Genomic DNA, 27,739 nt, shown 5'->3' with positions numbered 1-27,739 from the left:
CTGTAATTACACAACACAGATTAGCCGGGCGGAGCTTGACAAGTTTTGACAGACCATTCCATTTCTCTTTAGCTGTACGCATGGGAACACAAGGTAGGCAAAACAGTTCGGAGAAATATCGTCACAATTGGCAATTCTGTATGTTTATCAAATAAACTATAGAGTTAAGTTTCGGTAAAGTCAAGTGGCTTCCTGTTTGGCTCGCACGCGCAGTGTGTCATACTAGATCAGACGCTTTGCCTCAGACTAGAAAAATCCACACTAACAACGGAATGTCAATATCGAAAAAGAATTCCACATTGTTGTTTATAAAAAAAATAAAAGCATAAAAAGTGAGCAAACCAAAGTGCATCCTAACAATAACTAATGAGGCGTCGTTGGCCCGAGGCGTTGACACTGGTGATAATGTTTGCAGTTGTTTGTGATCATGAATGATGTCAGTGTTTGTCGTTTTTTAGATTGTGTTACAGTACTCTCCGGCGCAGTGTTGCCTGTGAAACGCTTCAATATTCATAATTTTGGTTTCTATATGATACATACATTGTGCAAACTTGTTTTTTTTTTTTTAGTTAGAAATGGAGAAGTGCAGTGGTTGATAACAGAGGGAAAACTGAAGCAGAAGCTCTGACCTCCCCTACGCTAAAATGAGGTAAGCAGTCACATGAACAAATAAATAATTTAAATATTTTTTTCAGTTCCATGGTGACAATGCTAAAATAATTTATTTAAATATTTGGCTATTTTAAAATTAATTTGAAGAAATATTAATAATTGTATCAATTAAATAAAATCAAATTATAAATAATAATTAATACTTGCATTTTTTTCTGTAAGTTAGATAATTTAGAATTTGTCAAGATGAAGAGAGAGAATGAGCAGTGTGAAAAGGTTTCATTATGCTCACTAAAGAGGTTGCAGTAATATTGCCATCAGGTTGGCTATGGCATTTTAAAATAATAAATTTATTAGATTTTCACATAATTGGAGTCATTAAATTATTCGAGGGTGTGAGTCTTTGTGTGTTAGCTCTGTGATGGACTGGTCCAAGGTGTTTCCCTGCCTTTAGGCTCCAGCGTCCCACAACCCTACATTTAATTGTGACATGAAAAGGCAAGGCAAGTTTATTTGTATACTTGTTTGTATACTTATTTGTATATTTCTATAATTAAACTATATATAGTACATCTATACACAATGATATTTCAGTGTCCAAGAAGAGAGAGAGTTAAAAAAAAGTACAATTACGATCAATTAAGAACATGAAGATTATAAAAAAATTAAAGTTTACTTTTTTTTTTATTAATAAAAAGGAAAGAAAAAGCAATCATAAAAGAACATATAGATTAAATATAGATTTATATAAACAAGGAAGTCATGAACTAGAACCACTGAAAACATGTCTGGAGCTGCATCCCCGTTTTATTAGTTTAGGTGTGAATGTGAGATATTGAACGTTTGAATGTGTCATTGTGTCAAGCATTTAAATACATTTTTTTCAGCCACATATATTACTGTTTGTGTATTGCTGTGTGTTTTTGTCTCTGCTTGTGCTTAAGGAGAAAGTAGATTCAATGCCCAGGCGATCAGACGCAGCTGAGCACTCATCTGAGGCGAGACGGTACATGTTTAAGGGTGGAGGAACTGCAAGCATTCTCGCTAGGGTAATTAGTTTGATATTGAATTGTATGTTCTATCTTTAATGCACTTTTAGAGTTGATGTTATAATTTGAGTTCTCAGAATATTACCATTTTGATTGCTTTTTTTTGGGTAACATTTTGGAATATAGACAGACTGCAAAAAAGGAAGAATATGATTTATTATTGTAGTATGTAGATGATATAAATATAGGAATTTTTTCTGAGAATAATCAGTTAACATTTTTTCCCAGAACATGCTAACTGAGAGTGATCTCTCGGCTCTCACTGATCAACAACCAGACAACAACAACCCTAAGGTCATCAAATTATATTCTTGACTTTAATCATACATGGTGTATATTTATATCCAGTTCATTGTTTTTAATGTTTCTTTTTTACAATGAAAATGTTAGTAGAATGTACATTTTCTTTATGTGTCAGGGGAAAGCTGCTGTTTTCAGCCAGTTGTTTAAAAGAACTCCTAAAAAGTTGACGAGTCTTCCTGCACAAGAGGTAGAACATGTGTTTACTGAAGACAGACACTTGAAGCTATTTTATACAGTCTGTTGATTTACAGATGCTAGTTGAAATAATAAATTCATAGTGTAATTTAAGTAAATGGCCTGAACATGAAATTGAACATCATTGAGGTATCAAAATGTTGCTAACATCCATTGTCTAACAGTCAGATTTATGTATTTTTAAGTCTGGTTCAGGTGTCCAAAAACTTTTTGCAACCATTGTGTCTCATTATGCATTGCAGACACACATTATTTTGTATACATCACATCACACAGCTACTGTTAGGCCATGAAAGTGTATCCTATTTTACCACTAGGGGAGGCAAGAGACTTGCTCAGTGAATTTGCTCATACATCATCCAAATACTCGATAGGAATCCCATGATCAAATTAGATTTTTGCCTGTACAGTTGCATATACACTTTGAGCTATTGATTATTATCTGTTATGGAGGATAACGCAAGGTTTTCAGCGATTATCTTTCCGTTTGCCCCAGGATTGCTTCACTGCCACCACTGACAGTCTGGCCAACCAACACAGCAATAAGGTCTGTTGTAATTACATTACACTTTACATAACTTGACATCTTAACCCGAACATCCAATATGAATCACAGCTTTTGTAATAACACAATAGGTTTGGATTAGGCTTCTCTAAGGTCACCATAAAAGCTCAGGTGGTCCACCCTGTGTCCACAATCTGTAAAAATCATGCTTTCATGTTACACATTACACAGAATAATGCTACCTGCAATTTTGGTTTAGCTCACACATACCGTGTCTGGTGTTTCCTTCCTTTTTCTTTCTTGACAGGAAGAACTATCATTACAACATGAAGAACTCTCAGCCGGTAATCTCAACCAAACAGAAAACAACAACACCAAGGTGTGGAAAAAACTACAGCCTTGTTCATGCAGTCATTTATTCTTAAATGAATGTCTTAAAGTTTACATTTATGCAGCAATACTGTCTAAATTATGATATAATTAGTTTAGCTTTGTATAATATGAAGATCTGCTGTCCATTCAGAAACAGCATTGAAAAATTAGGATTTTTCAACCAGTTAGAGTCTTCTAAGCCGCAATGTCACTGAAGTTCAGTGGGACCAATAACATTGGCAATTTATCATGAATTCAAAGTAAAACAAAATGCAAAATGCAAATCTAATTCTCAGATTAATTTCTTTAGGAGGAAAATTCCCTGTTTAATTTTCTCCAAACATTTCCTCGAGGAACTGAGGACACGTCTGGAGAGGTATGTTTCTGCAACAACAACAAAATAATTAGCATAAAGGTCTATTTTATTTATAGGTAGTGTGTGTTTGTGTATTTTTTGCATTGGTACCCCTACCTTCCAGATGATAATGCACAGTATTCTTCTTGTAGGACAGCCCACCGTTACACATTAAACTGCTGGCCAGTAATGACGATCTCTTATATCTCTCTTTCAACAACTTAAAGGTGCTTATCACTGCCCTTTATATTGTATACAATAGAATATATGTAATTGCTTAGTCATCTGCCATTCACAATTACTGTCCCTTTTGTGCAGGATAACTCAGGGAAGCGTAGTGGCACTTTCCACAGTTCTCCAAAACCGGCATTACGTTTCACTGCTGAGACGGTAACACAGCTTCCCCCTTTTATTGCTGGATTTTTATATTGTTGACAGTCTTTACAAATATCATGTACTTTTAAACCATTTTTAATCAAATTAAAATGACAGTTAATTCTATATGTAGGATCCGCTAAGTGAGCACAGTAAATGTATTGACTGGGATTATAGCTTCTTGGACACTGGCACTGAAAAGGTACTTTACCAAATCGGTAATGATCTTAAGTTGCCTGCAAAGTAAATGAAGTTGTGCAACAAATGTTGAACTGATTCCTCTATGTCCTAGAAATCTATTGCAGTGCCCAGAAAATGCATGGAAAATAATGATATAAAAGTTTCCAAGGTGAGGATCACTTGTTTTCTCTTTGGTATACACAGGTGGGAATATTGTAGGAAATAGAAGCCCATCAATACAATAAACTACTCGTATAACTGATGATCATTTTCATCATAATGACAGTTGTGGAATTGTGCTTTTTGTTTGCACTTAAAAATTATTTAGTGTCAGTTCACATACTCTGCTTAATCTTCTTTGCTGTTCACATCCTTTCAGGTTGTATCATTTAGAGTGAAGAGATCTCTACCTAGAATGTCAACATTTTCTCCCAGTATTCAGGTAATGTAACACTTTAAAAAATATATATATAATTTAATAGTTTACATAAAAAAAATGGTCATACTATAAAATCTTTCTATAGTGTTCCGATCAAGAAGATATAATTGAGGTGCCGATGGAAATGCAGCAATTTCAGACAACTGAGGTGAGTTGTAATTGCAATGAGTTATAATTGCAAATTATTATGTTGCTTCTGTGGTGCATCGATATCACATTATGCCTTCACTTAATACTTTTATAATATCTTATTCTCTGAATGTTATAGGACTGTACTTTTGAAATCCTGCCAGTGGAAATGGCTGCCTACCCAACAGATTTAAATTCTTTAGAGACAGATGAGGTATTTATTTTTTTGTATTGTTTTATATATACATACATGCATACATACAGTATATACATATATATATATTATTATTATATATATATATATATATATATATTTTTTTTTTATATTAATATTAATGTTAATGTTAAATTTGACTGATTTTGAAATCTGTTTTAACCTTTTTTTTAATCTCTTGCTCTCTGTTCATAGGATGATGGCCTGATGGACTGGTGGAAAACTGTTGAAGGTGAGTTGGGTCAAATTTTGAAACACATTATGCATGTGAAAAACTACATATTTTCCTAATTTGCTGGTCATGGTTTTCCTAGAAGATTAGTCTGCTATAATGTTTAACCCTTAAACGCATACATCGGGTCTTTATTGACCTAGGACGTCATCCACTACCCTTTTTTTTTATTATACATCAACCATTGTATATTAGTATTCCTCAATCTGTGTATTATAAACAATATAATAAGAAAAGAATTATAAAAGAATGTCTGTTTTCTAATTAATTTTGTGTATTGGGTCGCTATTGACTCAAGGTATGTATTTTTTTCTGTGCAACAACAATCAAGTACACCTGGCTGCAGCCAGCAGAACGGGGCGGGGTTGCATGTGTCGCTCCGCCCCATACCTACTCTGACTGGCTCCATTGTCTTTCCTAGGCATACATGATAGGAAATGTGTTCATAGTCGGTGCAGGACGGAGTATGTGTCGTTCAAATCTATATGAACTGAAAAAGCTGTGCAGTTTCACAAATCCTTCAAAATGCACAAAACAAAAACATTAGCCTGTATCTCGCAATGTCCCTGAAATTATTGTTTTGCTAAATTGAGCTGGTCTTAAGACTAACGCATGAACAACCCCACAACATTTAACCAAAATGTATTGGTTGATTATCCACACGCGGAGGGTCAGGTCTTCAGGTAGAGAAATGAAATATGAATTAAATTATTCATGAAATGTGATTACTTTATATCACCATAGTATGAGAAAGGAAATAAAAAATATGTAACAGACCTTTTGAGCTGATTCTTTTCAATCAATAACATTAAATGTGTCATTTGTGAATTCAACTGATCTAGAGATTAAATTTGCAGTGGTTAACAAGTGAGTAAAGTGAACAATAAACACTTGATTTGGTCTTGTCCTGCTAAATATCCAGGAGTAATCTCAGATCAAGTGTGCTCCTAATAATTCATAATAATGTCAGTCTGAGCTCTAGCCTATTTTAGGTCTATCTTTTTTGTGTTGCATTACTCTTACTGGAGTAATATTTTATTAGTGTACTCTATTTTAACTTAAGTACAGGTTTTGTGCACACCGTCCACCACAAATAAACATTTCATAATTAATTTCTGTCACACTTTAGATTAGGGTCCAATTTTCACTATTAACTAACTATTAACTACAACATTTGCCTCAATAAACTCCTAATTACTGCTTATTAATAGTTAGTAAGGTAGTTGTTATATTTAGGTATTGGGTAGGATTAGGAATGTAGAGTATGGTCATGCAGAATAAGGCATTAATATGTGCTTTATAAGTACTAATAAACAGCCAATATCCTAGTAATATGCATGCAACTAGTTAATAGTGGGAATTGGACCTTAAACTAAAGTGTTACCTTAATTTCTCTTGCCATTGTTGGATGTAGGCCAATGTTATCTTTACATTAAACATTAACATTAAGAATGTTGTCAGTGCATTATAGTGAAGACAACTCCGAACACATGTCCTATCATGTATGCCTATGAAAGACGACAGAGCCAATCAGAGTAAGTATAGGGCGGAGCAAGACATTTTGCCCTGCCCCATTCTGTAGGCTGCAGCCAGGTCCTTCTCACAATGAATTGAATCTCTGATGACTCAATAAGTGCAATTCACCTTTATTCCTCAAGGTCTGATACTCAATGATGACATGATGTTACACTCATAATTACTGCAGGCATAAAACAAAAGAATCCACAAGTATCATCAGCAAAACTCAGCGATTTACTGCAGAGCAAGTACTGTAGGCAATTAAATATTAGTGTCACTGTCACTTGATGGTGGATCTGGTGAAGGAGCTGTCAGCGATCAAAATATTGATTTTGAATATGTTGAAAAGATAGCTTTGAGATTAAGAATATAGTTGAGATCGTGAATATGAGCCAGATGCTGAATGAACTGGGGAAATGAGCTGACGATGAGAGTGATGATGGTAAAAGAAAAACATCAAACTGAACCCTTCCAAGTTTCAAAAGGTTACGAAATATGCCTTATTTTATTCTTTTATAATTGTTATTAAAATATAAAGAAAGTTTTATACTATTACGGCAATTAGAGAGCCATATGTGTTAGATCCGGGTCACTAAAGACCTGTATATGTAATAATAATGATGAGCAAAAGTTTCATGCATTTAAGGGTTAAAGAAGTCCTTGTATAATTAGGCTAGTTTTTGATTCACCTGACCCGTTTCTTAGGGCTCAATTACATAAGACATGTTCAGCTGCACAGAGCATAATGTAATACTACAGTTCGTTGTATAAATTCAACCATTTTAAACTTAAAGTAGTTAAAAAAAAAATGTTAAAAAAAAAAATCTCGATTGTCGAGTTCACGCGCGTGATCATAGGTAACTAAACCTATGGGCGTGAACTCGGCAATCGACTACTGTGGACTTCGACAGAAAACAGGATGTAAATACAGGTATTTGCGCTGGCTTAAATAACATCATTTTTATTCTTATCTTTCACATCTACTGCAGTCAGATTCACTCGTGTTCACTCTGAAGGAATCACTCACATTGGCTGTGCACTTGTAATGACACATCAAGGATATTAAGAGGCTAAAAGCAGGTTTAAACATTGCCCCATTGAAGTCAACAGGGTGCAAATTTTAAAAAGAGGATAACACGGTGTAGGCAACACCGATTTTTGTCGTTGTTCTCTGTATTGACAGCACTCCAAATGTACAAAAAAATGAGCTCAATGTTAAAATTGACCGGAGTTCTCCTTTAACACAGCGTCTTAAAAAGCATGTCGGAATGACAGAATACTAAAAAACAGTTAAGATATGATGCATTGGCCTATAACAGCCATGGTGTGTGCTTGTAGCTGCAGTGCACTTCTAAAAATATAAAATAATGATGAACTACTTGTCCTCACTAATTTCATATGACTTACTGAATTTTGACAGGTTGGACTAAATGGAATGAAACAGCAAATTTTCAGGAGGATAAGGAGGAGCTGTGAGTATTTAAAAAAAAAAAACTTTCTAATTGCCTCCTATGACCACTGATCTGTTTTGTTAATGTTTGTCTCTTAGGGCTGTTGAGGCTGCTGCAGACCGGGTGTTCATGGCAGCCCGTCTCTTTGTCAGTCTGTTCAACCAGCGTGGAGCCTCTCTGCAACGTCGCATTGTGGAGTTGCTTGCACTAGCGGACACTGCTGACAGCTTCCATAAGAAGACCGTGAGCGCAGCTGTCGGAGGAGGTGTGGCTTGTGTGGCCGGGGGCATAGCCACCATTACCGGCCTCATACTGGCACCCTTCACTTTTGGCACCTCTACTATCGTTACTGCGGTGGGTATCAGTGTGGCAACAGCTGGGAGCATCACCTCAGCCACAGCTAACATCACTGATGCGGTTCAATCCAAAATGGACCGCAAGAAGGTGGAGAAGATGATCCAGGGCTACCAGGACGAGATCAATGACATTAGAGATTGTCTGGAATTCATGCAAGTATGTCTATCTCTCTATCTCTCTCTCTCTCTCTCTCTCTCTCTCTCTCTCTCTATCTATCTATCTATCTCACTTTTTGTCTGTTGTGTATGTAGGAAGGAATGAACACTCTGCAAGAATGGGATTTTAAGGAGTACTCTGAGAGTGTGGTCAACACGAGACTTAACCGCAACTTAAAGCATGTGATGAAGGAAGGTGGGCGAGCAGGTAAAGCCCTCATGATTAACACTGAAAGGCTTATCAGCACTGTGAAAGTTTTAGGTGTTGCTGGAGGAGCTGCCCGAGCCGCCAAGGCCATCAGTATCACCACGGGGGTCATGTCCACTCTCTTTCTAGCCCTGGATGTCTTTTTTCTTGCCAAAGACTCCAATGAACTCCGCAAAGGTGCCAAGACCAAATTTGCCTCCAAGATCCGAGAAGTATGCAAAGAGCTTCAACACGGCCTACTGGAGCTAAACAAAGTGAAAACTCAGCTACAAAAGACCATGGATGGAATTGAAGTGGAAGAATATGAAGAAGAGGAGGAGGATGAAGACAAATGTGAGTCAGATCCTATTAAACTGGCTCAACTTGAGCAAGAACTTGACCAGTTGGAGGAGAAACTTGACCAGAAAACTACACTGGAGCAAATGAACAAAGATACCACAAAAAAGAAATGAGTAGTCAAAGAGCAAAAAGCAATTATAAAAATGATATAAAAAAGTCTTAACAGTGAGCTAACATATGGAAACAACAAAAGCAGGATGGTTGGCAAATCAAATTCAAAGATTTGGGGTCTGACACAGATTATAAGAGGAACTGAACACATCTGGGTTAAAGAGAGAGAAAGGGGATCATTTAAGTGAACACAAGGGGGAAAAGTATAGAAACCCTAATGTATTCTTCAAGCTAACACAAAAAAAGTGACGGGATACAGTATATTGAGAAGTAAAAGAGGGGAGGAAGAAAAACAACTATTGCATTACCAGAAGTAAATACCAGATTCATGTTTAAGTTTTAATTAATACTATGTTTCAGGCTTCTGATTCTGTCTAAATCAAATGTTGCATCATGTATGCATTTTGTTTTCTGTGTGCTACACACAAGAATCAAAATGACATCTGTAATTTAACCTTTAAGTGTTATAGATATGGCGATCACAATTCACTATATGCAGAAGAAAATTTCAAAATTAATTTCTTTATTTAGGGTTGTGGGCTTAGAACAAAGCACTAAACTTTGATGTTTAAGGTATATCAGTAGTCTTGTCTTGCAAGCAGTATAAATAAATTCTAGAGAATTAGTGTGAAAAAAGCAGACCAGTGTAATAGTCTAAGAATCTGGACTGACAGTATAAGGGTTGAGTCAGAAACTTTATTCTCAGCCTGATAACCAAAACCTGTAGCCTATAATTGAGATTTTCAGAATTCTCTGGTGTGGTTTGTTTCAGTTCATCAGCATTATATATGGGAAACATTCTTTTGTGACTTTACATTAATGAAACACCTTCCTGGCAGTGTGCACTAAAGATAAAGTGTAGGTAAAAAAACATTTCAATATTGTGGATTTAACTCTGGGACATATACAGGTGTCATACGTTTGAATTCTGATCCTATTTCATCCCCTCTGCTCCCTAAATAAAAAAAATGATGCTGGATTTTATGCATCATAGTTGTAATATATTTTTGATATGTTCTGTATTTATTTATTTACATATTTGTTTATTCTTTGACTGCACTTTTACTGTTTTTATTTTTTTCCACAAAATGTTTTGTATGGTTCTTTTTCTATGGATTTATGCAATGCATAAAAGTGGTTAATAAATAAAATTTGGTGTGGCTTTGGAGAGCGCTCTGAAGGGAGATGGGAAAGGATCTTATGCTTTAAAAGCTAGCTTGCCATAGATTGGTGCAGGTATGACGTAAGAACCCGGAAGACTAATTTGTTGAACTAAACGTCAAAGTATTGTCAAGTTGTTTACCACAGGCTTTATTTTACTCATTAAAAAAACATAAAACCCCATAGGAAAATATTGAACGAACCAGTGGCGCATTATATTAGACTTATCGGTTCTGAAGTCATACATGCACCACTCTATTGCTAGTCTCTCAAATTGCCTACCCTACCTTTAAAGGGGTGGTTGATTATGATTTCACTTTCCTAACTTTAGTTAGTGTGTAATGTTGCTGTTTGAGCATAAACAACATCTGCAAAGTTACAACGCTCAAAGTTCAAAGCAAAGGGAGTTATTTGCTTTTAAAGAAATTGCTTTTTAAGGACTACAACTAACGTCTGGTAGGGACTACACAACATTCCTGACATCACTAACCCTAAAATTTACATAAACCCCACCCCCTGAACATGATTTATAGATTATCAAGACAGAATATGCTAATCAATGACTAGAAGATAACTACACAAAAGCTACATACATTCATCAACTAACCATTCAGAAATGTCCTGTTGCTTTCTACATGTCACTTCCTCTCATTGACTCCGTTGACATCATTTGACTCTGGTTTGAACATAAAAGGCTAAATGTTTTTGAATTTTTTAGTGCATGTCTGTGTGAGGTAAAATGACACAAGCTGTTGAAGCTCCACCCTCTGTGCCGGGAGCAGCAGCTCATTTGCATTTAAAGGAACAGACACAAAACGGTGCGTTTTTGCTCACCCTCAAAAAGTGACAACTTTAACTCGGGACATCAAAGACATATTTTACATCTTGTGAAAAGGGCATTATACCACCCCTTTAAAAGTAGCCCAATTCCATGGGAAAACCACGGACTTGGAAACACTGCCTGAGATGGATAGAAAAAAAGAGACTGCCCTCTGCTGTTCAAATAATAGTATAGGTTATTATAGTTTTTAAACACTATCAGACCAGTATCAGGCGTCATCTTCTCTTGCAAAATTTTAGGTTGTATGATGCCATTCACCTCCTACACATATCAGCACCAAACACAAGTAAACGTGCATTCTTTAAATGATTAAATGATGTAACTATTGACTGTACTTCATTAGGGGGGACAGCAACAATAAAAACTCTTAGCTATAAAACTAGGTATAAAAAGCTTTCTATTTTGGGTTGTAGACAACGACAAGCAAGTGGGAACATCCAAAAATTACTTCTTTTTTTTTACCATTCATTTCACTTTACTCCTGCATTAACTATTTTAGATCGAAGGTTTAAAAAATACTAGACTGCAATAGAAGCAATAATTATTGAAGTTGAAATATGCATTTACATTGAAAATTCAATATGTTTGATGGAGAAAAGGCAAACTAATGTTATATAATGTTCTTCACTTTATGTAACCATCTACTTAATGCCCCTAGTACATACAATTCAGGTCAGGACATACAATTCTTTCTATTGAAGCAATGAGTCACACTGAAAAAAGAAACAAGTGTAGGATAGAGCACTCAAGCACACATGAGCACAGAGAGAGAGAGAGAGAGAGAGAGAAATAAGTACAAAGCAATACAGGAGGATATAAATGTCTTTCCAACAGTAAAAATGTGTCATAGGCTACTTGATATAAAATGTACAGAATAATAACAGATGTATTCAATAATTGCCTTGCCAGTGGTTATCTGAAAACGATCAAGCCCAGATGACATTTTCATCAAACCTATCTCAGTGCAATTACAGACATCATTTGTCCCATTAACTGCAAGATAATCATGAGTCTCTATATACTGCTCTAATTTTTACGAGCTATTCTGAGATATCTGTGGAGACCACTTTAATTATAGGGGAAGGAGAAAGATAAAGACACTTAAAATAGATCAAAATGTTACACTTTCCTTGATAATCATCTTCATTTTGAGTCACCAGTCTCCAAAAATTCAAGGATCTCACTTGCATGCCAGTGACTTATGGCATTGAAGCAAAAATGAAAGGAATTTATGCTAATTTAAGTGAGCATGACATGACTTAAAAGGTTCTTGACCTTGTGCTAAATTCAGCTATTTACAGTTAACTGAATAGAATGTTAAACTTGCCCATTTTACATGTATTTCAAGGCCATTTGCCTAGTTTAATAGGGCTAATATTAAAAATAACAAGCTATTGTATTTAAACTTCAGTGTGTCTTGATTAAAGCCCTGTCCAAAATGCATAAATATGCAAGATATTGCTAATTCTTCTGAGAATGTCAGGTTATAATATTTTTTTTTTCTGTTATTAAATAATCATGATTTGGTCTGCTGTTGATATAAAGATATCTTACTTTTTTTAATCACTTGTCACTTGAACAACAACACAACAAAAATGAACAGCCTACTCTAAGAATAGATTTACAACTAAGCTACTTCATATCTAATACTGATTCACGCCAACATGTTTCACTGTAAGTGCAGTGCAACATTTGGTCATTTACTGCCCTTTGAATTAAGTTTAATATCACTTACATTTGTTCTATTGCATCAATGATACTAAATACATTAAATGACAGATGTGTGTTGCACATGTAACTGGCGTTCCTATATTTATGTCTACAGGAGAGGAGAAGGATGGAGACAAATCTAGTGAGAACAGAATCTGCCATGTCTTTTAAAGTGAAAATCCTTCTCTATTCTTATGTCCTAAACTCTAATCTACCCAGCATGTTGATGCCACAGGGCTATCATTTATTTTCCAAACCCCTAATTTCCCACCCACACTTGACTTTCCTCTGTCTCTTCTTTGTTAATTCTCTTTCCATAGCGAATTTTTGTCCACCGATTCTCTTGTTCAGGCTCCCCTTTTCTATTTCTTTTTCTTCTGGAAGCGTCTAAACTGATTCTGTATTGCCAAAGCTGCTTTCTCTGTCTCTGGCGCCTCCAGATCAATGTCGATCTCTTCTTCGGGTTCTTGCGTAGGGAGCTTCCCCTCTTTGTCCGCAGGTTTCTCCTGGGCGGCTGAGGGACACATGACACGCAAACATTGACAACATTAATGGCATAGTAAAAGAAACTGCAATATTTCTTACATTTGTGTATGCGTCCCAATTCAGGTCTTAAATTATGTTCATTGTTATAAATATACTTACAGCAATTGTTTACATTTTCATACCACAGAACTTTAAAATCTGTATTTGTTCTAATATCTTTTAGCAGTACGGCGCATTTTCATGGTTAAAAATGAGATGTCTATTTGTTTCGATGTTAAAAAGTTTTCTTGTATCTCAGCTTTCAGAGACAAATATGAGTCATTTAAGGATGATGAATTTTTTGTAGACCACCCGGAAACGAGTATTTTAGCACTTCCGGCTCCATCGTCCCAAAGTCAATGGGTTTTTTGAACGGGTGTTTGATTAAATGCCTGAAATAATGACTGTGCTCTGTGCTCAAGCTCAATATATTTTCACATTTTATACTTTGACATAAAATACATCAGTAACACTTGTGTTTCTATTTAAAGCTTTTACTTGTCAAGTGGCTAAATGGGACTATACAGAGGTTGTCGGGAACATTAAACGTCATCAAGACGAAAAACTAATCTACTCACTAAAGGCAGCTTTTACAGCCTAGTTGTGTTCACGCTCTTGCAAACTATTCATACTTTTTTATGATGCTTAATGGTGGTGACCATGGTGTAGTCCGTTTATAACATACGTTTAGCTTTTTACTTCTGATGATTGTATTTAGGCTTCAAAATTCATAAAAGTTCTGTTGGTCGGAGCTTATTTTCCGCAACTATCCTAAAGCCAAAGGGAAAAATCCTATTAGGGAACAAGGACGATACTAACTTCTGCATTGGCCTACAAAAATGTTTTCAAGAAGTAAATCATGAAAATGTTAAATATGCTGTAATGGAACACATAAACACACCTTTTCCATCTGTGGCGGGCCCCTGAGTGCTGTTGGGAGGATCAGACGAACTGTTCTGCAAGAAAGAGGCAGCAGCTTTCAGGTTTATTGTGAGAGCATTCAGGCATGCAGTAAAAACTAAAATCAGAGCATCTGTGAATTTTGTACTTGGTCTGCCATCAAATTAAAATTTGATATGGGCTTTATCATGCGTGTGTTAGGACACCGAGCGATAAAGACCCCTTAATCCCCATCGGTTTAATCCCCCTTTTTCAATTCTGTGTGCAATCTGGAACAGAGGCACTCAGCCCTGGAGAGGATCCCCATGAAATGCAAGCTTACTGTGTGTGTATGTATTTTATATTATATATTTCTTAAATGAATTTATCCCTGTTCACATTTGATAGATAAAGTACAGGGTTATAAAATGTTTATGTTTCCGGGGCACACGGTGTAAACTACTTAAGGCCAAAATACATTCAGTATATCTGTGACCTTGCTTTTTCAATTATGAGAACAAATTAGCCTTGAGATGATGCCCTAGATTTGAGTTATTCACATTGGCATCCAAAATGTGTCAGTTTGTGTTCATGTATTTTTGTGTAAATCCTTTTTAAATGTGTAATTTCAGCAATGAATTGTCATTTAAATCTGAGAAACACTGTGATATTTGCTTGAAGCTGCTGATATACTCTTTTGAGAACAGAAAATGTCATCAAGGGGGATGAAATGGAACATTGCCTAAACACACTCATCACATATACACATATTATTCACTCTCTCACTGCAAGGGACTCTTTCAAATGCAAATCGCTGCAGCCCTTTCCCCCGTTAAGCCTCTTTTTTTTGGAATGAAAGAGCATCTTCACCTTACTCTGAACTCTGAACCAGCCTCAGCCCAGCTCCAGTAAGTTTTAATGCACCATCCACCACATTCTGTGAGCTGTCAGATAAAATCTCTTTGAGCATAAAAACGACAACTTTGGTCTAAAGACATGCCATTTTTTGTGTGTGTTCATGCCATTCTGTTGTTTATTTTCTCGTAATTTGCCAAAAATAGGTCATATGAGTATTGTGGAGGTAAGACTTCACACTTCTGGCTTTCACACTTAAAAGACATCATGATGAGGGGGGAGATCCCATGCATGCTTGCTGCCAGCTGGCTCTCAGTGTGTTAGTCATTACTTTTTCTCTTCTACATTACCTCAGACAGCACTTTATTTTCACTCTCACACATCACTTGATACACACAAGCCTCACGGCACAATCTCCATCTGCTAATTAGCCAAGCTCAGATCAGCAAGGTCAAGCTCCCCTGAGCCACTTATTAATTGGCAATTAATGGGACACACAAAAAGAATGTAAAGCATCACTTTCATTTTAAACTATGGAAATCTAAAGTAAAAAGAGTAAAGAGTAAAACGCACTGTAATATGTATTGCAAAATTCATAAAGAGATGGTTTAGATGTCAACCAACCTCTGATTTCTGTAAAGATTAAAAATATAAAGAAAGGGTTATATTTCTCATCTTTACTGACGAGAAATTTGGGTTGGGTTTACAGCCAACCCATTTTTATTAACGCAACTTGCATGATTCAAAGGATTTAATGATTTAACGTTAATCCTTTTTTTTGTCTCAACAAAGAAAGCATTTGCATTGAATTGGACGTCCTAGATTCATATTATGTTATTATATAAATCTTCGAATTAACTTTTAAGTTAGTCGGGTTTATCATACAGTCTTAAAATAACAAATGAGAACTCACCTCACTCATAGTTCTTTCTGAGGGAATGTCCTTTTCGGTTCGCGGTTTAATTTGTAGCGTTTTAAAGCCTCAAACAAATGTAATCGGAATTTCCCTCCTTTTTTTTTTTTTTTTTTGGTCAGAGTGCTTTGAATATATGTCAGAACAACGGAACCGAGAATATTATGCAGAGGACTGTATTTCCAGCTCTCATCTAGAAGAAAAAAAAACACGCCCCTGCCTCTCTCTCTCTCGCTCTCTCTCTCTCTCTCTCTCTCTCTCTCTCTCTCTCTCTCTCTCTCTCTCTCGTTCGTTTTTACTGTCTATGGTTCAGGCCTTTTCACAGACTTTGAGGACGCATTTTAACGGTAACAATAAAATGTTGCGTTTTGTTATCATTATTATCATTATAAATATACCAAATGGCGCAGTCATAATCAATATTCAGAGCAACAAAAAAAAAATCAGCATTGTATTTTGCAAAGTTTTGTTTTCTTTTACTATTCTTTATATTTTTGTTATACTTAATACTTATTGCTGTGTTCTAATTTGGTTGTTTCACACTGTAAACTGAATGTTCAAATAAAGCATTTATTTATTACATGGCTAGTTGCCATGTAACACACCTTTGCCATGAAAAACAGAGCGTTGCTATGGACGCAGGATGATTCTAACCGAACGGACTATTTTCTTTAGCGGAAGCAATACAATCGTTTTTAAATCAATAAACTCCTTTTTAAATCAATATTTTGTGTCAAATTATTGATTTATTTGGTAGGTAGCCATGTAATAAGCGGGATAATGTAGAGCCAGGCGGTTATTATAGCGAATACAACCCCTTCAGGCTGATTCAAGACCCCTCCGCTTTGCGTCGGGGTCCTGATCAGCCTGTCAGGGTTGTATTCGCTATAACAACCGCCTCACTCTACATTATTTCTTAATTCTTACATATATAAAGATTATCATAAGGATTAGATAAATAAAAATAAAATAATCCTGCAAAGTTTTTTATATTATCTTTTTTTGTAAATTTATGTACATTACACTATGCTTAGTATTACATTACATTTGCATCAAATTACAAATCTTTCTCTCTTCTGACTTCCTCTCTCTCTAATTTTGTTTTCTTTTTCTTTCTTTTTTTTTACTGTTTTTGAAAGTTGTGAAAACATGTGGAGTTTTTCTTTTGCTATTTGAGCAAAATGAGAACACAAAAAAATATATATATTTAATTTAGTCTCTCCGCTTCGGAGAAACCCGAAAAGTCGTTAATAATAATAATAATAATACATATAATACATATTATTTTTATTTTGAATAAATTGAAATAATTCTTAATTTAATGTATTGTTGCATGCATGTTTTATTATTATCATTAATTAATCAAAATAATATTATATTGATTAAATATAGTCAGATATTGGGCCATATTTGTACCTGTATAAACATAATGTTGTTTTTTGTCTTGTTTTTATTACTGATGATGAATCTGCATAATAATAATAATTATACTTTTTGTAATATTTTCAAATTAGGATGAAATGCTCGTTATTATTGTTATTATTATTTGCATTCTTGATTATTATCATTAATTAATCCAAATATTTGTAGATATGGATATTGGTCCATACTTTTACCTGTATAAATAGGCTGTTTTTTTTGTTTTTTTTTTTACTTATGATGAATATGCAATTGGTATAATACTAACGTTACTACTATTACTAATAATAACAGTAAAATGTTGCGTTTTGTTATCATTATTATCATTATAAATATACCAAATGGCGCAGTCATAATCAATATTCAGAGCAAAAAAAAAAACACACACACACAAAAAAAAAAAAAAATCCGTGTGTGTATTTTAGCGTAAACATAATTTACTTGGTATCACATATAATCAGTGTGTACTGTAATATTAAGCGCCGCTTTGTTTGTGGATCCAGACCAACTTCCGGAGAACGATCGTCTTGCCGGTGTCGTGCCAAGGTACTTACCCCTGAATGGAAGTGTATCCCCGGTCGCGGTAGCGCGCACGCAGTCAGCAATAAAGGAGCCGTGGATTGTTTGAGCAAAGTAAATTAATCTATAACACGTAAATTATTTAAGTTATCGTTTTACTATTGTTGTTTTATCGACGAGGTTTTGCAAAACCAGCTCTCACGTGGTAGCTACATCTATCACAATAAAGGCTTTTATTATATAGCTACGATCGATGCACTGATTTGACATTGGCATAAGTTACTGAAAAGCAAAGACGACCATATACCGTTTCACCCATAAAGCAACCAGCCTTTGGATATTAAATTGTTCTTAATCCCTCCCCCTTCCACGGTGAATTATTATCAAAACCATTTAATAATGCCCGCGCACTTAAATAAATGGGGCATAGCCTAACGTACACAAAAAACGAGTGTAGATCGATGACCTATCGTTAATTGCTTTATTGTGTGAATACTATACATCGTGTCTAATAACAGCAGTGAATATGGACACGTTTCTTGTTTCCTGACAAAAGTTATAGTGGGATACAAATTTTTTCAGATCGTATTTTCGACCTGACAAAATATGTATCCCCCCGCAAAAAAAAATCAACAGATGATGGCCTATCGTTAATTGCTTTATTGTGTGAATACTATACATCGTGTCTAATAACAGCAGTGAATATGGACACATTTCTTGTTTCCTGACAAAAGTTATAGTGGGATACAAATTTTTTCAGATCGTATTTTTGACCTGACAAAATATGTATCCCCCCGCAAAAAAAAATCAACAGATGATGGCCTATCGTTAATTGCTTTATTGTGTGAATACTATACATCGTGTCTAATAACAGCAGTGAATATGGACACATTTCTTGTTTCCTGACAAAAGTTATAGTGGGATACAAATTTTTTCAGATCGTATTTTTGACCTGACAAAATATGTATCCCCCCGCAAAAAAAAATCAACAGATGATGGCCTATCGTTAATTGCTTTATTGTGTGAATACTATACATCGTGTCTAATAACAGCAGTGAATATGGACACGTTTCTTGTTTCCTGACAAAAGTTATAGTGGGATACAAATTTTTTCAGATCGTATTTTCGACCTGACAAAATATGTATCCCCCCGCAAAAAAAAATCAACAGATGATGGCCTATCGTTAATTGCTTTATTGTGTGAATACTATACATCGTGTCTAATAACAGCAGTGAATATGGACACGTTTCTTGTTTCCTGACAAAAGTTATAGTGGGATACAAATTTTTTCAGATCGTATTTTTGACCTGACAAAATATGTATCCCCCCGCAAAAAAAAATCAACAGATGATGGCCTATCGTTAATTGCTTTATTGTGTGAATACTATACATCGTGTCTAATAACAGCAGTGAATATGGACACATTTCTTGTTTCCTGACAAAAGTTATAGTGGGATACAAATTTTTTCAGATCGTATTTTTGACCTGACAAAATATGTATCCCCCCGCAAAAAAAAATCAACAGATGATGGCCTATCGTTAATTGCTTTATTGTGTGAATACTATACATCGTGTCTAATAACAGCAGTGAATATGGACACGTTTCTTGTTTCCTGACAAAAGTTATAGTGGGATACAAATTTTTTCAGATCGTATTTTCGACCTGACAAAATATGTATCCCCCCGCAAAAAAAAATCAACAGATGATGGCCTATCGTTAATTGCTTTATTGTGTGAATACTATACATCGTGTCTAATAACAGCAGTGAATATGGACACATTTCTTGTTTCCTGACAAAAGTTATAGTGGGATACAAATTTTTTCAGATCGTATTTTTGACCTGACAAAATATGTATCCCCCCGCAAAAAAAAATCAACAGATGATGGCCTATCGTTAATTGCTTTATTGTGTGAATACTATACATCGTGTCTAATAACAGCAGTGAATATGGACACATTTCTTGTTTCCTGACAAAAGTTATAGTGGGATACAAATTTTTTCAGATCGTATTTTTGACCTGACAAAATATGTATCCCCCCGCAAAAAAAAATCAACAGATGATGGCCTATCGTTAATTGCTTTATTGTGTGAATACTATACATCGTGTCTAATAACAGCAGTGAATATGGACACATTTCTTGTTTCCTGACAAAAGTTATAGTGGGATACAAATTTTTTCAGATCGTATTTTTGACCTGACAAAATATGTATCCCCCCGCAAAAAAAAATCAACAGATGATGGCCTATCGTTAATTGCTTTATTGTGTGAATACTATACATCGTGTCTAATAACAGCAGTGAATATGGACACGTTTCTTGTTTCCTGACAAAAGTTATAGTGGGATACAAATTTTTTCAGATCGTATTTTCGACCTGACAAAATATGTATCCCCCCGCAAAAAAAAATCAACAGATGATGGCCTATCGTTAATTGCTTTATTGTGTGAATACTATACATCGTGTCTAATAACAGCAGTGAATATGGACACGTTTCTTGTTTCCTGACAAAAGTTATAGTGGGATACAAATTTTTTCAGATCGTATTTTTGACCTGACAAAATATGTATCCCCCCGCAAAAAAAAATCAACAGATGATGGCCTATCGTTAATTGCTTTATTGTGTGAATACTATACATCGTGTCTAATAACAGCAGTGAATATGGACACGTTTCTTGTTTCCTGACAAAAGTTATAGTGGGATACAAATTTTTTCAGATCGTATTTTCGACCTGACAAAATATGTATCCCCCCGCAAAAAAAAATCAACAGATGATGGCCTATCGTTAATTGCTTTATTGTGTGAATACTATACATCGTGTCTAATAACAGCAGTGAATATGGACACATTTCTTGTTTCCTGACAAAAGTTATAGTGGGATACAAATTTTTTCAGATCGTATTTTTGACCTGACAAAATATGTATCCCCCCGCAAAAAAAAATCAACAGATGATGGCCTATCGTTAATTGCTTTATTGATGTAATAAATGTGATATCATCAGATTTTTCCATTTAAAACATGTTAAGTAGCCTATCCCCTCTCCATTATGTCCTATCAACGTCTCGACTTCCTGTGGCGCCCGAAGAAAGCAACATTCATATATGGCCAGAGAATGTCGTATAGACGGGCTCTGATATGGCATGTATTACTGTACTATCTTGCATTTTAAATGTTGTTTTAATTTTTTATATTGTGTATGTTTCATTTCTTAATTATTGTGCAATTCATATGTATGTCTGCACTATCATATATCTCTGTATGTGGAATCTTGTATATTTTACATATTAAAATACGTATAAAAAATTGTATTTTTAATGCATTTCAAATAAGCATGTTGGGAAATACAAATATTAAAAAAATACTATTTTAATTTCAAGTATATTTTTAATACATTTAATATACATTTTTTATAGCAGAAAGCCATTCCACCGAATGGTTGACATTTAATTCCCAAAAACATCATATATATACAATTGCATGAAAATTAACTCTAAAATACATTTTATTATTAATCAAAATGTCCTGCATATTAAGTTAGTGGTTTGCAGGCCTATAAGTGTCCTGCACAAACAAACCATACATTTTTTTTATAACATTTTACGTACCTCATCAATTATGCAAATTAGGTAAGATCGTGCAAGGCCTATAGGTTGCAAGTCTATTATCACCGTTTGATTTCGTTGGAGAAATATTTAATCGGCTCATTTGATCTTTACGCTTGTCATTTTTCCTGAACTCAAACGCTGCAATGGATCCGAATAATTATGAGCAGATAGTTCGGTACAAATTGCAAGGGGAATATCCAGCACTTTTCACTAAACGGGACAAACTTCTTCTTCGAAGAAAAGCTGCTGTCTACGAAGTTCAAGGTAAGATAATAAAAATCTTATTCCTAACCCTTTATATGTTATCATTTAATCGAAAAATCTCAGCAGTCATATTGAGCATGCATGCTTTTACGACCTACACCGGTCAAATATAGGGTAGCCTATATACACCCCTTAAACACCTTTTTTTAGTTAATGATCTGTAAGACTGGGGCTTTATTGATGCTGCTCATTTGTTCAAGAAAATTTTTGACATTTGGGTATAAAATATAATTTTTTATTTCTACAATATATGGTGTGAAAACGTCTGAGTGCTGCTCTATTCTGGTTGAATGGTGGCTACTGCAGTTTAATTTTCCTATTGGAAGTGAGGGTGCCCTGTGAAGTAAGCAGGCACCAGCCCAGCCTTGCCTACAGAGAGACGCGGTCTCCAGTTTCAACCCCACCCCCACACACACTTTTCCCGCATTTTTTCAAATATTGCCAGTGGGTGGAGTCAGGCTCTGATCAGGGGTTTAGTTACCATTGACACTATCCAACATCATGGCACAGCTGTGCAGTACAATACACATGACATTTCCCACAATTAAGACATTATTACATTGTAATAAAGTATATGTTGTCCAGGTGATCTGGCTTATTAGATACAAAGACAAGTCTATTAATGAATGTGGGGAATAACACCCCATTACTTAGCATTAGATTTAGCAATTTATAAATAATCGATTAATATATTGATCCCAAGTTTTTTTTTCTTTCAGTAATCTACAACTGTAAAACACTATCAAATATATTACATTACAAAGATGTGATATTATCTTTATGATATCCAGGTAAAGACTTATTAAAGTGTATGTGATCATATTTTAATTTTTTTTTTTTTTTTAGGAGAAGTGCTATATTACTGGCGCTATAAAGGGACTGCCAAAAGTATAAAAACTAAAGTGGTCTGTGGGGCTGATGAGGCTAACAGTATTTTTGAAGATTTTCATGCCAGCCCTGCTGGGGCACATTGTGGCCAGACTAAAACTAGGGAAGCAATATCGAAGAGATATTACTGGCCAGGGATGTCAGTAGACATCAACAAGTGGGTAAGTCAGCACTACAATTATTTAATGATAAGGCTTGTTATTTCATAGTCAGTTTTATATAACTTTTTTCTATATTGTTCAAAATGATAATAATAAAAATGTTACCCTGGTATTTACAGTACTCATCTTCATTAATGAATTGTCATTTTTTCATATCATTTTATCATCAGGTTTCCCAATGCTCAGCTTGCCAGGCCAGTGGTGCATCGATTAAGCAACCAACACAGTACACTCCCATAAAGGTTAGTTCATCCAAATACTGATATGGTTCCAGTGTAAAAACTATTATTTTAAAATAAAATGTGTGCTTTATTAAAAAAAAAGGTATAGAAAAGATGCTGAGTGCATTTATCACAAAATGAGTGCATTTATCACAAAATCTAAATCGGATAAAATCTCTCCATGTTAGAAACATTAAATCCAGCCCCGGATCCCGTCAAAAGATATCCGTTTGTCTGGTGTATATGCAACCCAGCAAACAGAAGAAGCAGGAGACAAAGTGACGATAATAAAAGTGCAGAGTTTATTTATTAATCTTAGTTGCATATATGTTTAAAAATTCTTTATCTAGATGTTATATAAACCAATGCTCAGACTTAGGCTACATTTACAGTAGGCTACAATTACAACGAGCGTTTTTATACCAAGACAACTAAAATTTCTGTGACAATAATCACCTTAGGGACTCTAAATTATGGAATGAACTTGCGCTCTCAGGGAGGTTCAGCGAGAAGAGGAGGCGTGTTCCAGCGCGAACGTTCCCTAGTGTTATTTTGCAGTTTCAGAAAACAATTCCACCCCTGACCAGAAAAAATATTGTTTAAAGTGCATAACGCACATTCACTTAGAAATTCCCTTTTTGAGCTAACTATACATAATATTAGGGTTAGGGTTAGGGCTAGGGTTAGGGTTAGGGTTAGATGATAAATTATGTAGGCCTAAATGATATGTCAAATAACAATAATATGAATAAAAGATAAATCAACTATATAAATTACTGATTAGATTATAAATTATTTAAATTATATGTCAAGTGAAATAAAGAAAATAAAATCAATGTATGGTTGCTCTCTTAAAGTAAAATTGGTTGTTATTGAAAACCCTTAGATTCTTCACCAGGCAGTATAGGGTTAGGTTTCTGGATGAAAACTATTCTAATGTTAAAAATTTTTGCTGCAAGGTTTCTCAGCCATTTGAGTTGGTGGGGATGGACCTAATTGGGAAATTGACAGAAACCAAGCATGGACATCAATACATATGCGTGATGATCGATTACTTTACCAAATGGCCCCAGGCTTACCCTTTGACATCAAAGGCAGCCAAGGAAGTGACAAAATGCATTATTAAATTTGTCCATCAGTTCGAAGCCCCCAAAAGGATTCTTACTGACCAGGGGAAAGAATTTGTCAATGCTGTAAGTACATTCTGTAGTTCATTCAGTCCTATGCAGAATTTCACTATGTTGTTGAGAGATTATATATATATTGCTTTCATAAATATATATTATTTAAAACAATGTTCCCTTATGATTGCAGATTAACAAAAGTGTGTGCGAAATTCTCAACATTAAAAGAAGCCTATGCTCACCATATCATCCACAAACAAATGGACTAGTAGAGAGATTGAATTGCACAATTCAGAGGTGGGTCCTTACTTGTATTCCTTAATAGACCACATTAACATACAACACATACAACATTTGATACTTTGGTGTCATTAAATGTGTATGTGTTTATACTTAGTGTATGTGTGCCTGTCCACCGAAATTATTGATTATTATTTTTTCAGAGCCCTGAGTAAATTGGTTGGTAACCATCCTGAAACATGGGATGATTACCTGGATGCTGTGATGTTCGGTCTCCGAACAAAAAAGCAGATAACTACGAAGTACTCACCCTACTATTTGATGTTCGGCAGAGAGGCTCGTTATCCGTCGGAAGTCCCGGAACACTACATGGTTGGTTTATCATCTATGTATCTATCTGTCTATTATTTTGTTCACTAAATAAGGTACAGAGACATGCAAAACTCAAGTCAGTGGTTCTCAAACTAGGGGACATAGTGCCACTGCAGGGGGGCATGTTGAGCAGACCAAGCAATGTTATTTTCCTAAATCTAAAAGAACTACTTTGAGAACCACTGAAGTAAGTGGTTAATTCTAACAGCAAATAATGTCTGTTCAAAGCTTGACAACATTGTGGAGGACATAGTGGGACATGAAGATTTGGCACAGGACATTCAGCGACAACAGAAGCTGATGGAACTTGTCGGAGAAAATCTTGCCAAGGGGCAAGAAAAAACAATGGGCAAAATAAAGGCAACTGGTAAAACATCAGAGTTCAAAGTCGGGGACAAAGTTTGGAGACAAAACAAAAGGAGTCAACAGAGAAAGGGGGGGAAATTGGAATCCAATTTTTTTGGACCATATACCATCAAGGCAATCCAGGGTAAGAGTGCTGATCTCCAAGATGGCAATGGGGCAATATTTCACAAAATAAACATTGACCAACTAAAGTTGAGCGTTGATGACACACCACGAGTACCACACTGGGATTTTAAAAAGAAAGGGAACACTTCAATGGTTCCGCCAAAACCACCTGCCCCACCACAACCAGCCACAGGCCCACCAGCAACAACCCCGCCAAAACCACCTGCCCCACCACAACCAGCCACAGGCCCACCAGCAACAGCCCCACCAAAAGCACCTGCCCCACCACAACCAGCCACAGGCCCACCAGCAACAACCCCGCCAAAACCACCTGCCCCACCACAACCGGCCACGGGCCCACCAGCAACAACCCCGCCAAAACCACCTGCCCCACCACAACCGGCCACGGGCCCACCAGCAACAACCCCGCCAAAACCACCTGCCCCACCACAATCAGCCACGGGCCCACCAGCAACAGCCCCACCAAAAGCACCTGCCCCACCACAACCAGCAGCCTTTCCAGCCACGGGCCCACCAGCAACAGCCCCGCCAAAACCACCTGCCCCATCACAACCAGCAGCCTTTCCGGCCACAGGCCCACCTGCAACAGCCCCGCCAAAACCACCTGCCCCACCACAACCAGCAGCCTTTCCGGCCACAGGCCCACCTGCAACAGCCCCGCCACCGACTCATGGACATACTCTAGCTGTTGCAGAGAAATGTAAGATTTATTTTTATTTTTAATGGAAGAGATGTTAATACCAAAGCACACTAGGTTCATAATTATGTCTCAATCACCCTTAATGATTTACATGAGACTGTGGCTGCTGTATTAAATTTATGGACAATGTGGTTACAATAATGTATGTAGTGATGCATTAGGAGCTTAGATCGCATTTTAATTGCTACTTACATTTTTCACATTGATTAATTAGATATTTTTATTATTATTTTACTTCTTTATTCATTATTTTCGGCAGATGTACAGGATGCCTGGGCAGGAAAGAATGCCCATGTCCTCCTCTCTAGAGTAGGGGCTTACAAATTATTTTACTGGGATATTCAATTACTTGGTCCCAACAGGGAGCTGGAAAGTGAGGTATGTACACTACAGTTTTAATTGTTTTTTTAAATCAACTGTAGCCCTCAATGTATTTGTTTTATAATTCTATCATAATCTCTTGTTTGAAATTTCTCAACAGTCAATTAATGCATATCTAGCGGTCTTGGTGCGCAAGTACAATGCCCAGAATACTACAAAGGCATCATTCATTGATTCCTTTGCAATGACATCAATTTGGAAAAGAAGGACTCTAAGACTCAAGGTCTGTATTGGTATAAAGGATCTCATTGATGTACTATTCAGATTAATTCCAAATTCCCATTGTAATAAAGCTAAATAATATAAATAAAATGCCATGCTTTAAAATAATTTAAATACATTTAAAGGGATAGTTCCCACAAAAAAATTAAAATTTTGTCATCATTTACTCACCCTCAAGTTTTTCTAAACCATATTTTATGGACAATTCAAATACGACAATAATTTTTTGTTACATTTTAGATGAAACCCCAGGAGTACGAGATCATTGTGGGAATAATAAATGACCATCACCACTGGACACTAGCGGTAAAATTTACTATACGCATATAAGTAAATTACATCAAAGAAGAAAAATGCACTGCCACAATATGTTGATTTATGCTTGATTTAGTAAAGAACTAACGTGTAATTTGTTTTCATGAAAAAGGTGATCTACCCACAACAAAAGAAGTCCCTGTTCCTGGATCCACTGGGAGAGTCTAAGCAAGACGTAAAAACATGTCTTGAAACAACAAGGTAAGGATAGCTGTAAAAATTTAACTTCAGCATTATTGACATTTAAACATTTAGTTTAGTGTGTCCACTGTCAATAAAAAAACTTAATTATAACAATTTAACAAAATAATCATAAAAGAGAAAAGGAGTAGTTGGCAGCACAGGATTAGAGCTTAGAGCCATTAGAGCTTGTCATTCTTTATACAGCCCACAAGTTATCACCTATCCACCGAGGAGCTCTATAAAGATGTGAAAAGCTACAAATCTAACAAAAAACTAAATGTGATAACATAAATGTGAATCTTTGGTAGTTTTTATTAAACTTTTGTTTTTGTATGGTTTAAAAATGCATATCTGGTGGCATTGACCCCTACTGTGTGTGACAAAATTGCAAATCATAATATTTTTTGTATTTTTATTTTATTTCTTCAGAGCATTCATGAGAAACAAGGGATGCAATGTCTCAAGGTGGACATGTGACACAGTCCCACATCCAAAACAATCGGATGGTACCTCATGTGGAGTCTTTGCCTTGAAAGTATGTTTACTATTCAGAGCAGTGTCCTCACCCTCACATTATAATATGACCATTGTTTAGTTAAGACTAGTTAAGTTATTCACTGACAGTAGATTTATATCTACGTAACATGA

At 35.6% G+C, this 27,739-nt stretch overlaps 2 protein-coding genes across 3 annotated transcripts; one reads left to right on the top strand and one right to left on the bottom strand.

Annotated features, from left to right (window-relative positions):
* Positions 1–13: 13 nt before the first annotated feature.
* On the top strand, positions 14–10,279 carry apold1a (apolipoprotein L domain containing 1a). Of its 2 annotated transcripts, none has more exons than XM_084412659.1 (19): positions 14–93; positions 570–649; positions 1,557–1,661; positions 1,890–1,955; positions 2,080–2,151; positions 2,656–2,706; positions 2,972–3,043; positions 3,347–3,412; positions 3,544–3,618; positions 3,710–3,781; positions 3,900–3,968; positions 4,059–4,115; positions 4,326–4,388; positions 4,471–4,533; positions 4,654–4,728; positions 4,924–4,960; positions 7,899–7,950; positions 8,028–8,442; positions 8,538–10,279. In XM_084412659.1, the coding sequence occupies exons 3-19, from the start codon at positions 1,572–1,574 to the stop codon at positions 9,099–9,101; spliced, it is 1,959 nt and encodes a 652-aa protein (XP_084268785.1). In that variant the 5' UTR covers positions 14–93; positions 570–649; positions 1,557–1,571; the 3' UTR covers positions 9,102–10,279. The 2 variants fall into 2 exon arrangements, with proteins under 2 accessions (XP_084268785.1, XP_084268786.1); XM_084412660.1 differs by having other exon boundaries at positions 66–93; positions 1,560–1,661.
* Positions 10,280–11,488: 1,209 nt separating this feature from the next.
* Positions 11,489–16,201, bottom strand: pcp4l1 (Purkinje cell protein 4 like 1). Its single transcript, XM_084412661.1, has 3 exons — positions 15,984–16,201; positions 14,238–14,292; positions 11,489–13,325 (listed from the first exon to the last, which is right to left on the bottom strand). The coding sequence occupies exons 1-3, from the start codon at positions 15,990–15,992 to the stop codon at positions 13,174–13,176; spliced, it is 216 nt and encodes a 71-aa protein (XP_084268787.1). The 5' UTR covers positions 15,993–16,201; the 3' UTR covers positions 11,489–13,173.
* Positions 16,202–27,739: the final 11,538 nt, after the last annotated feature.

The sequence above is a fragment of the Rutilus rutilus genome (assembly GCF_951802725.1).
Source record: "Rutilus rutilus genome assembly, chromosome: 6".
NCBI classification, from domain to species: Eukaryota; Metazoa; Chordata; class Actinopteri; order Cypriniformes; family Leuciscidae; genus Rutilus; species Rutilus rutilus.
The sequence above is the reverse complement of the archived record's forward strand: the minus strand, read 5'-3'. Positions and strand labels throughout refer to the sequence as shown.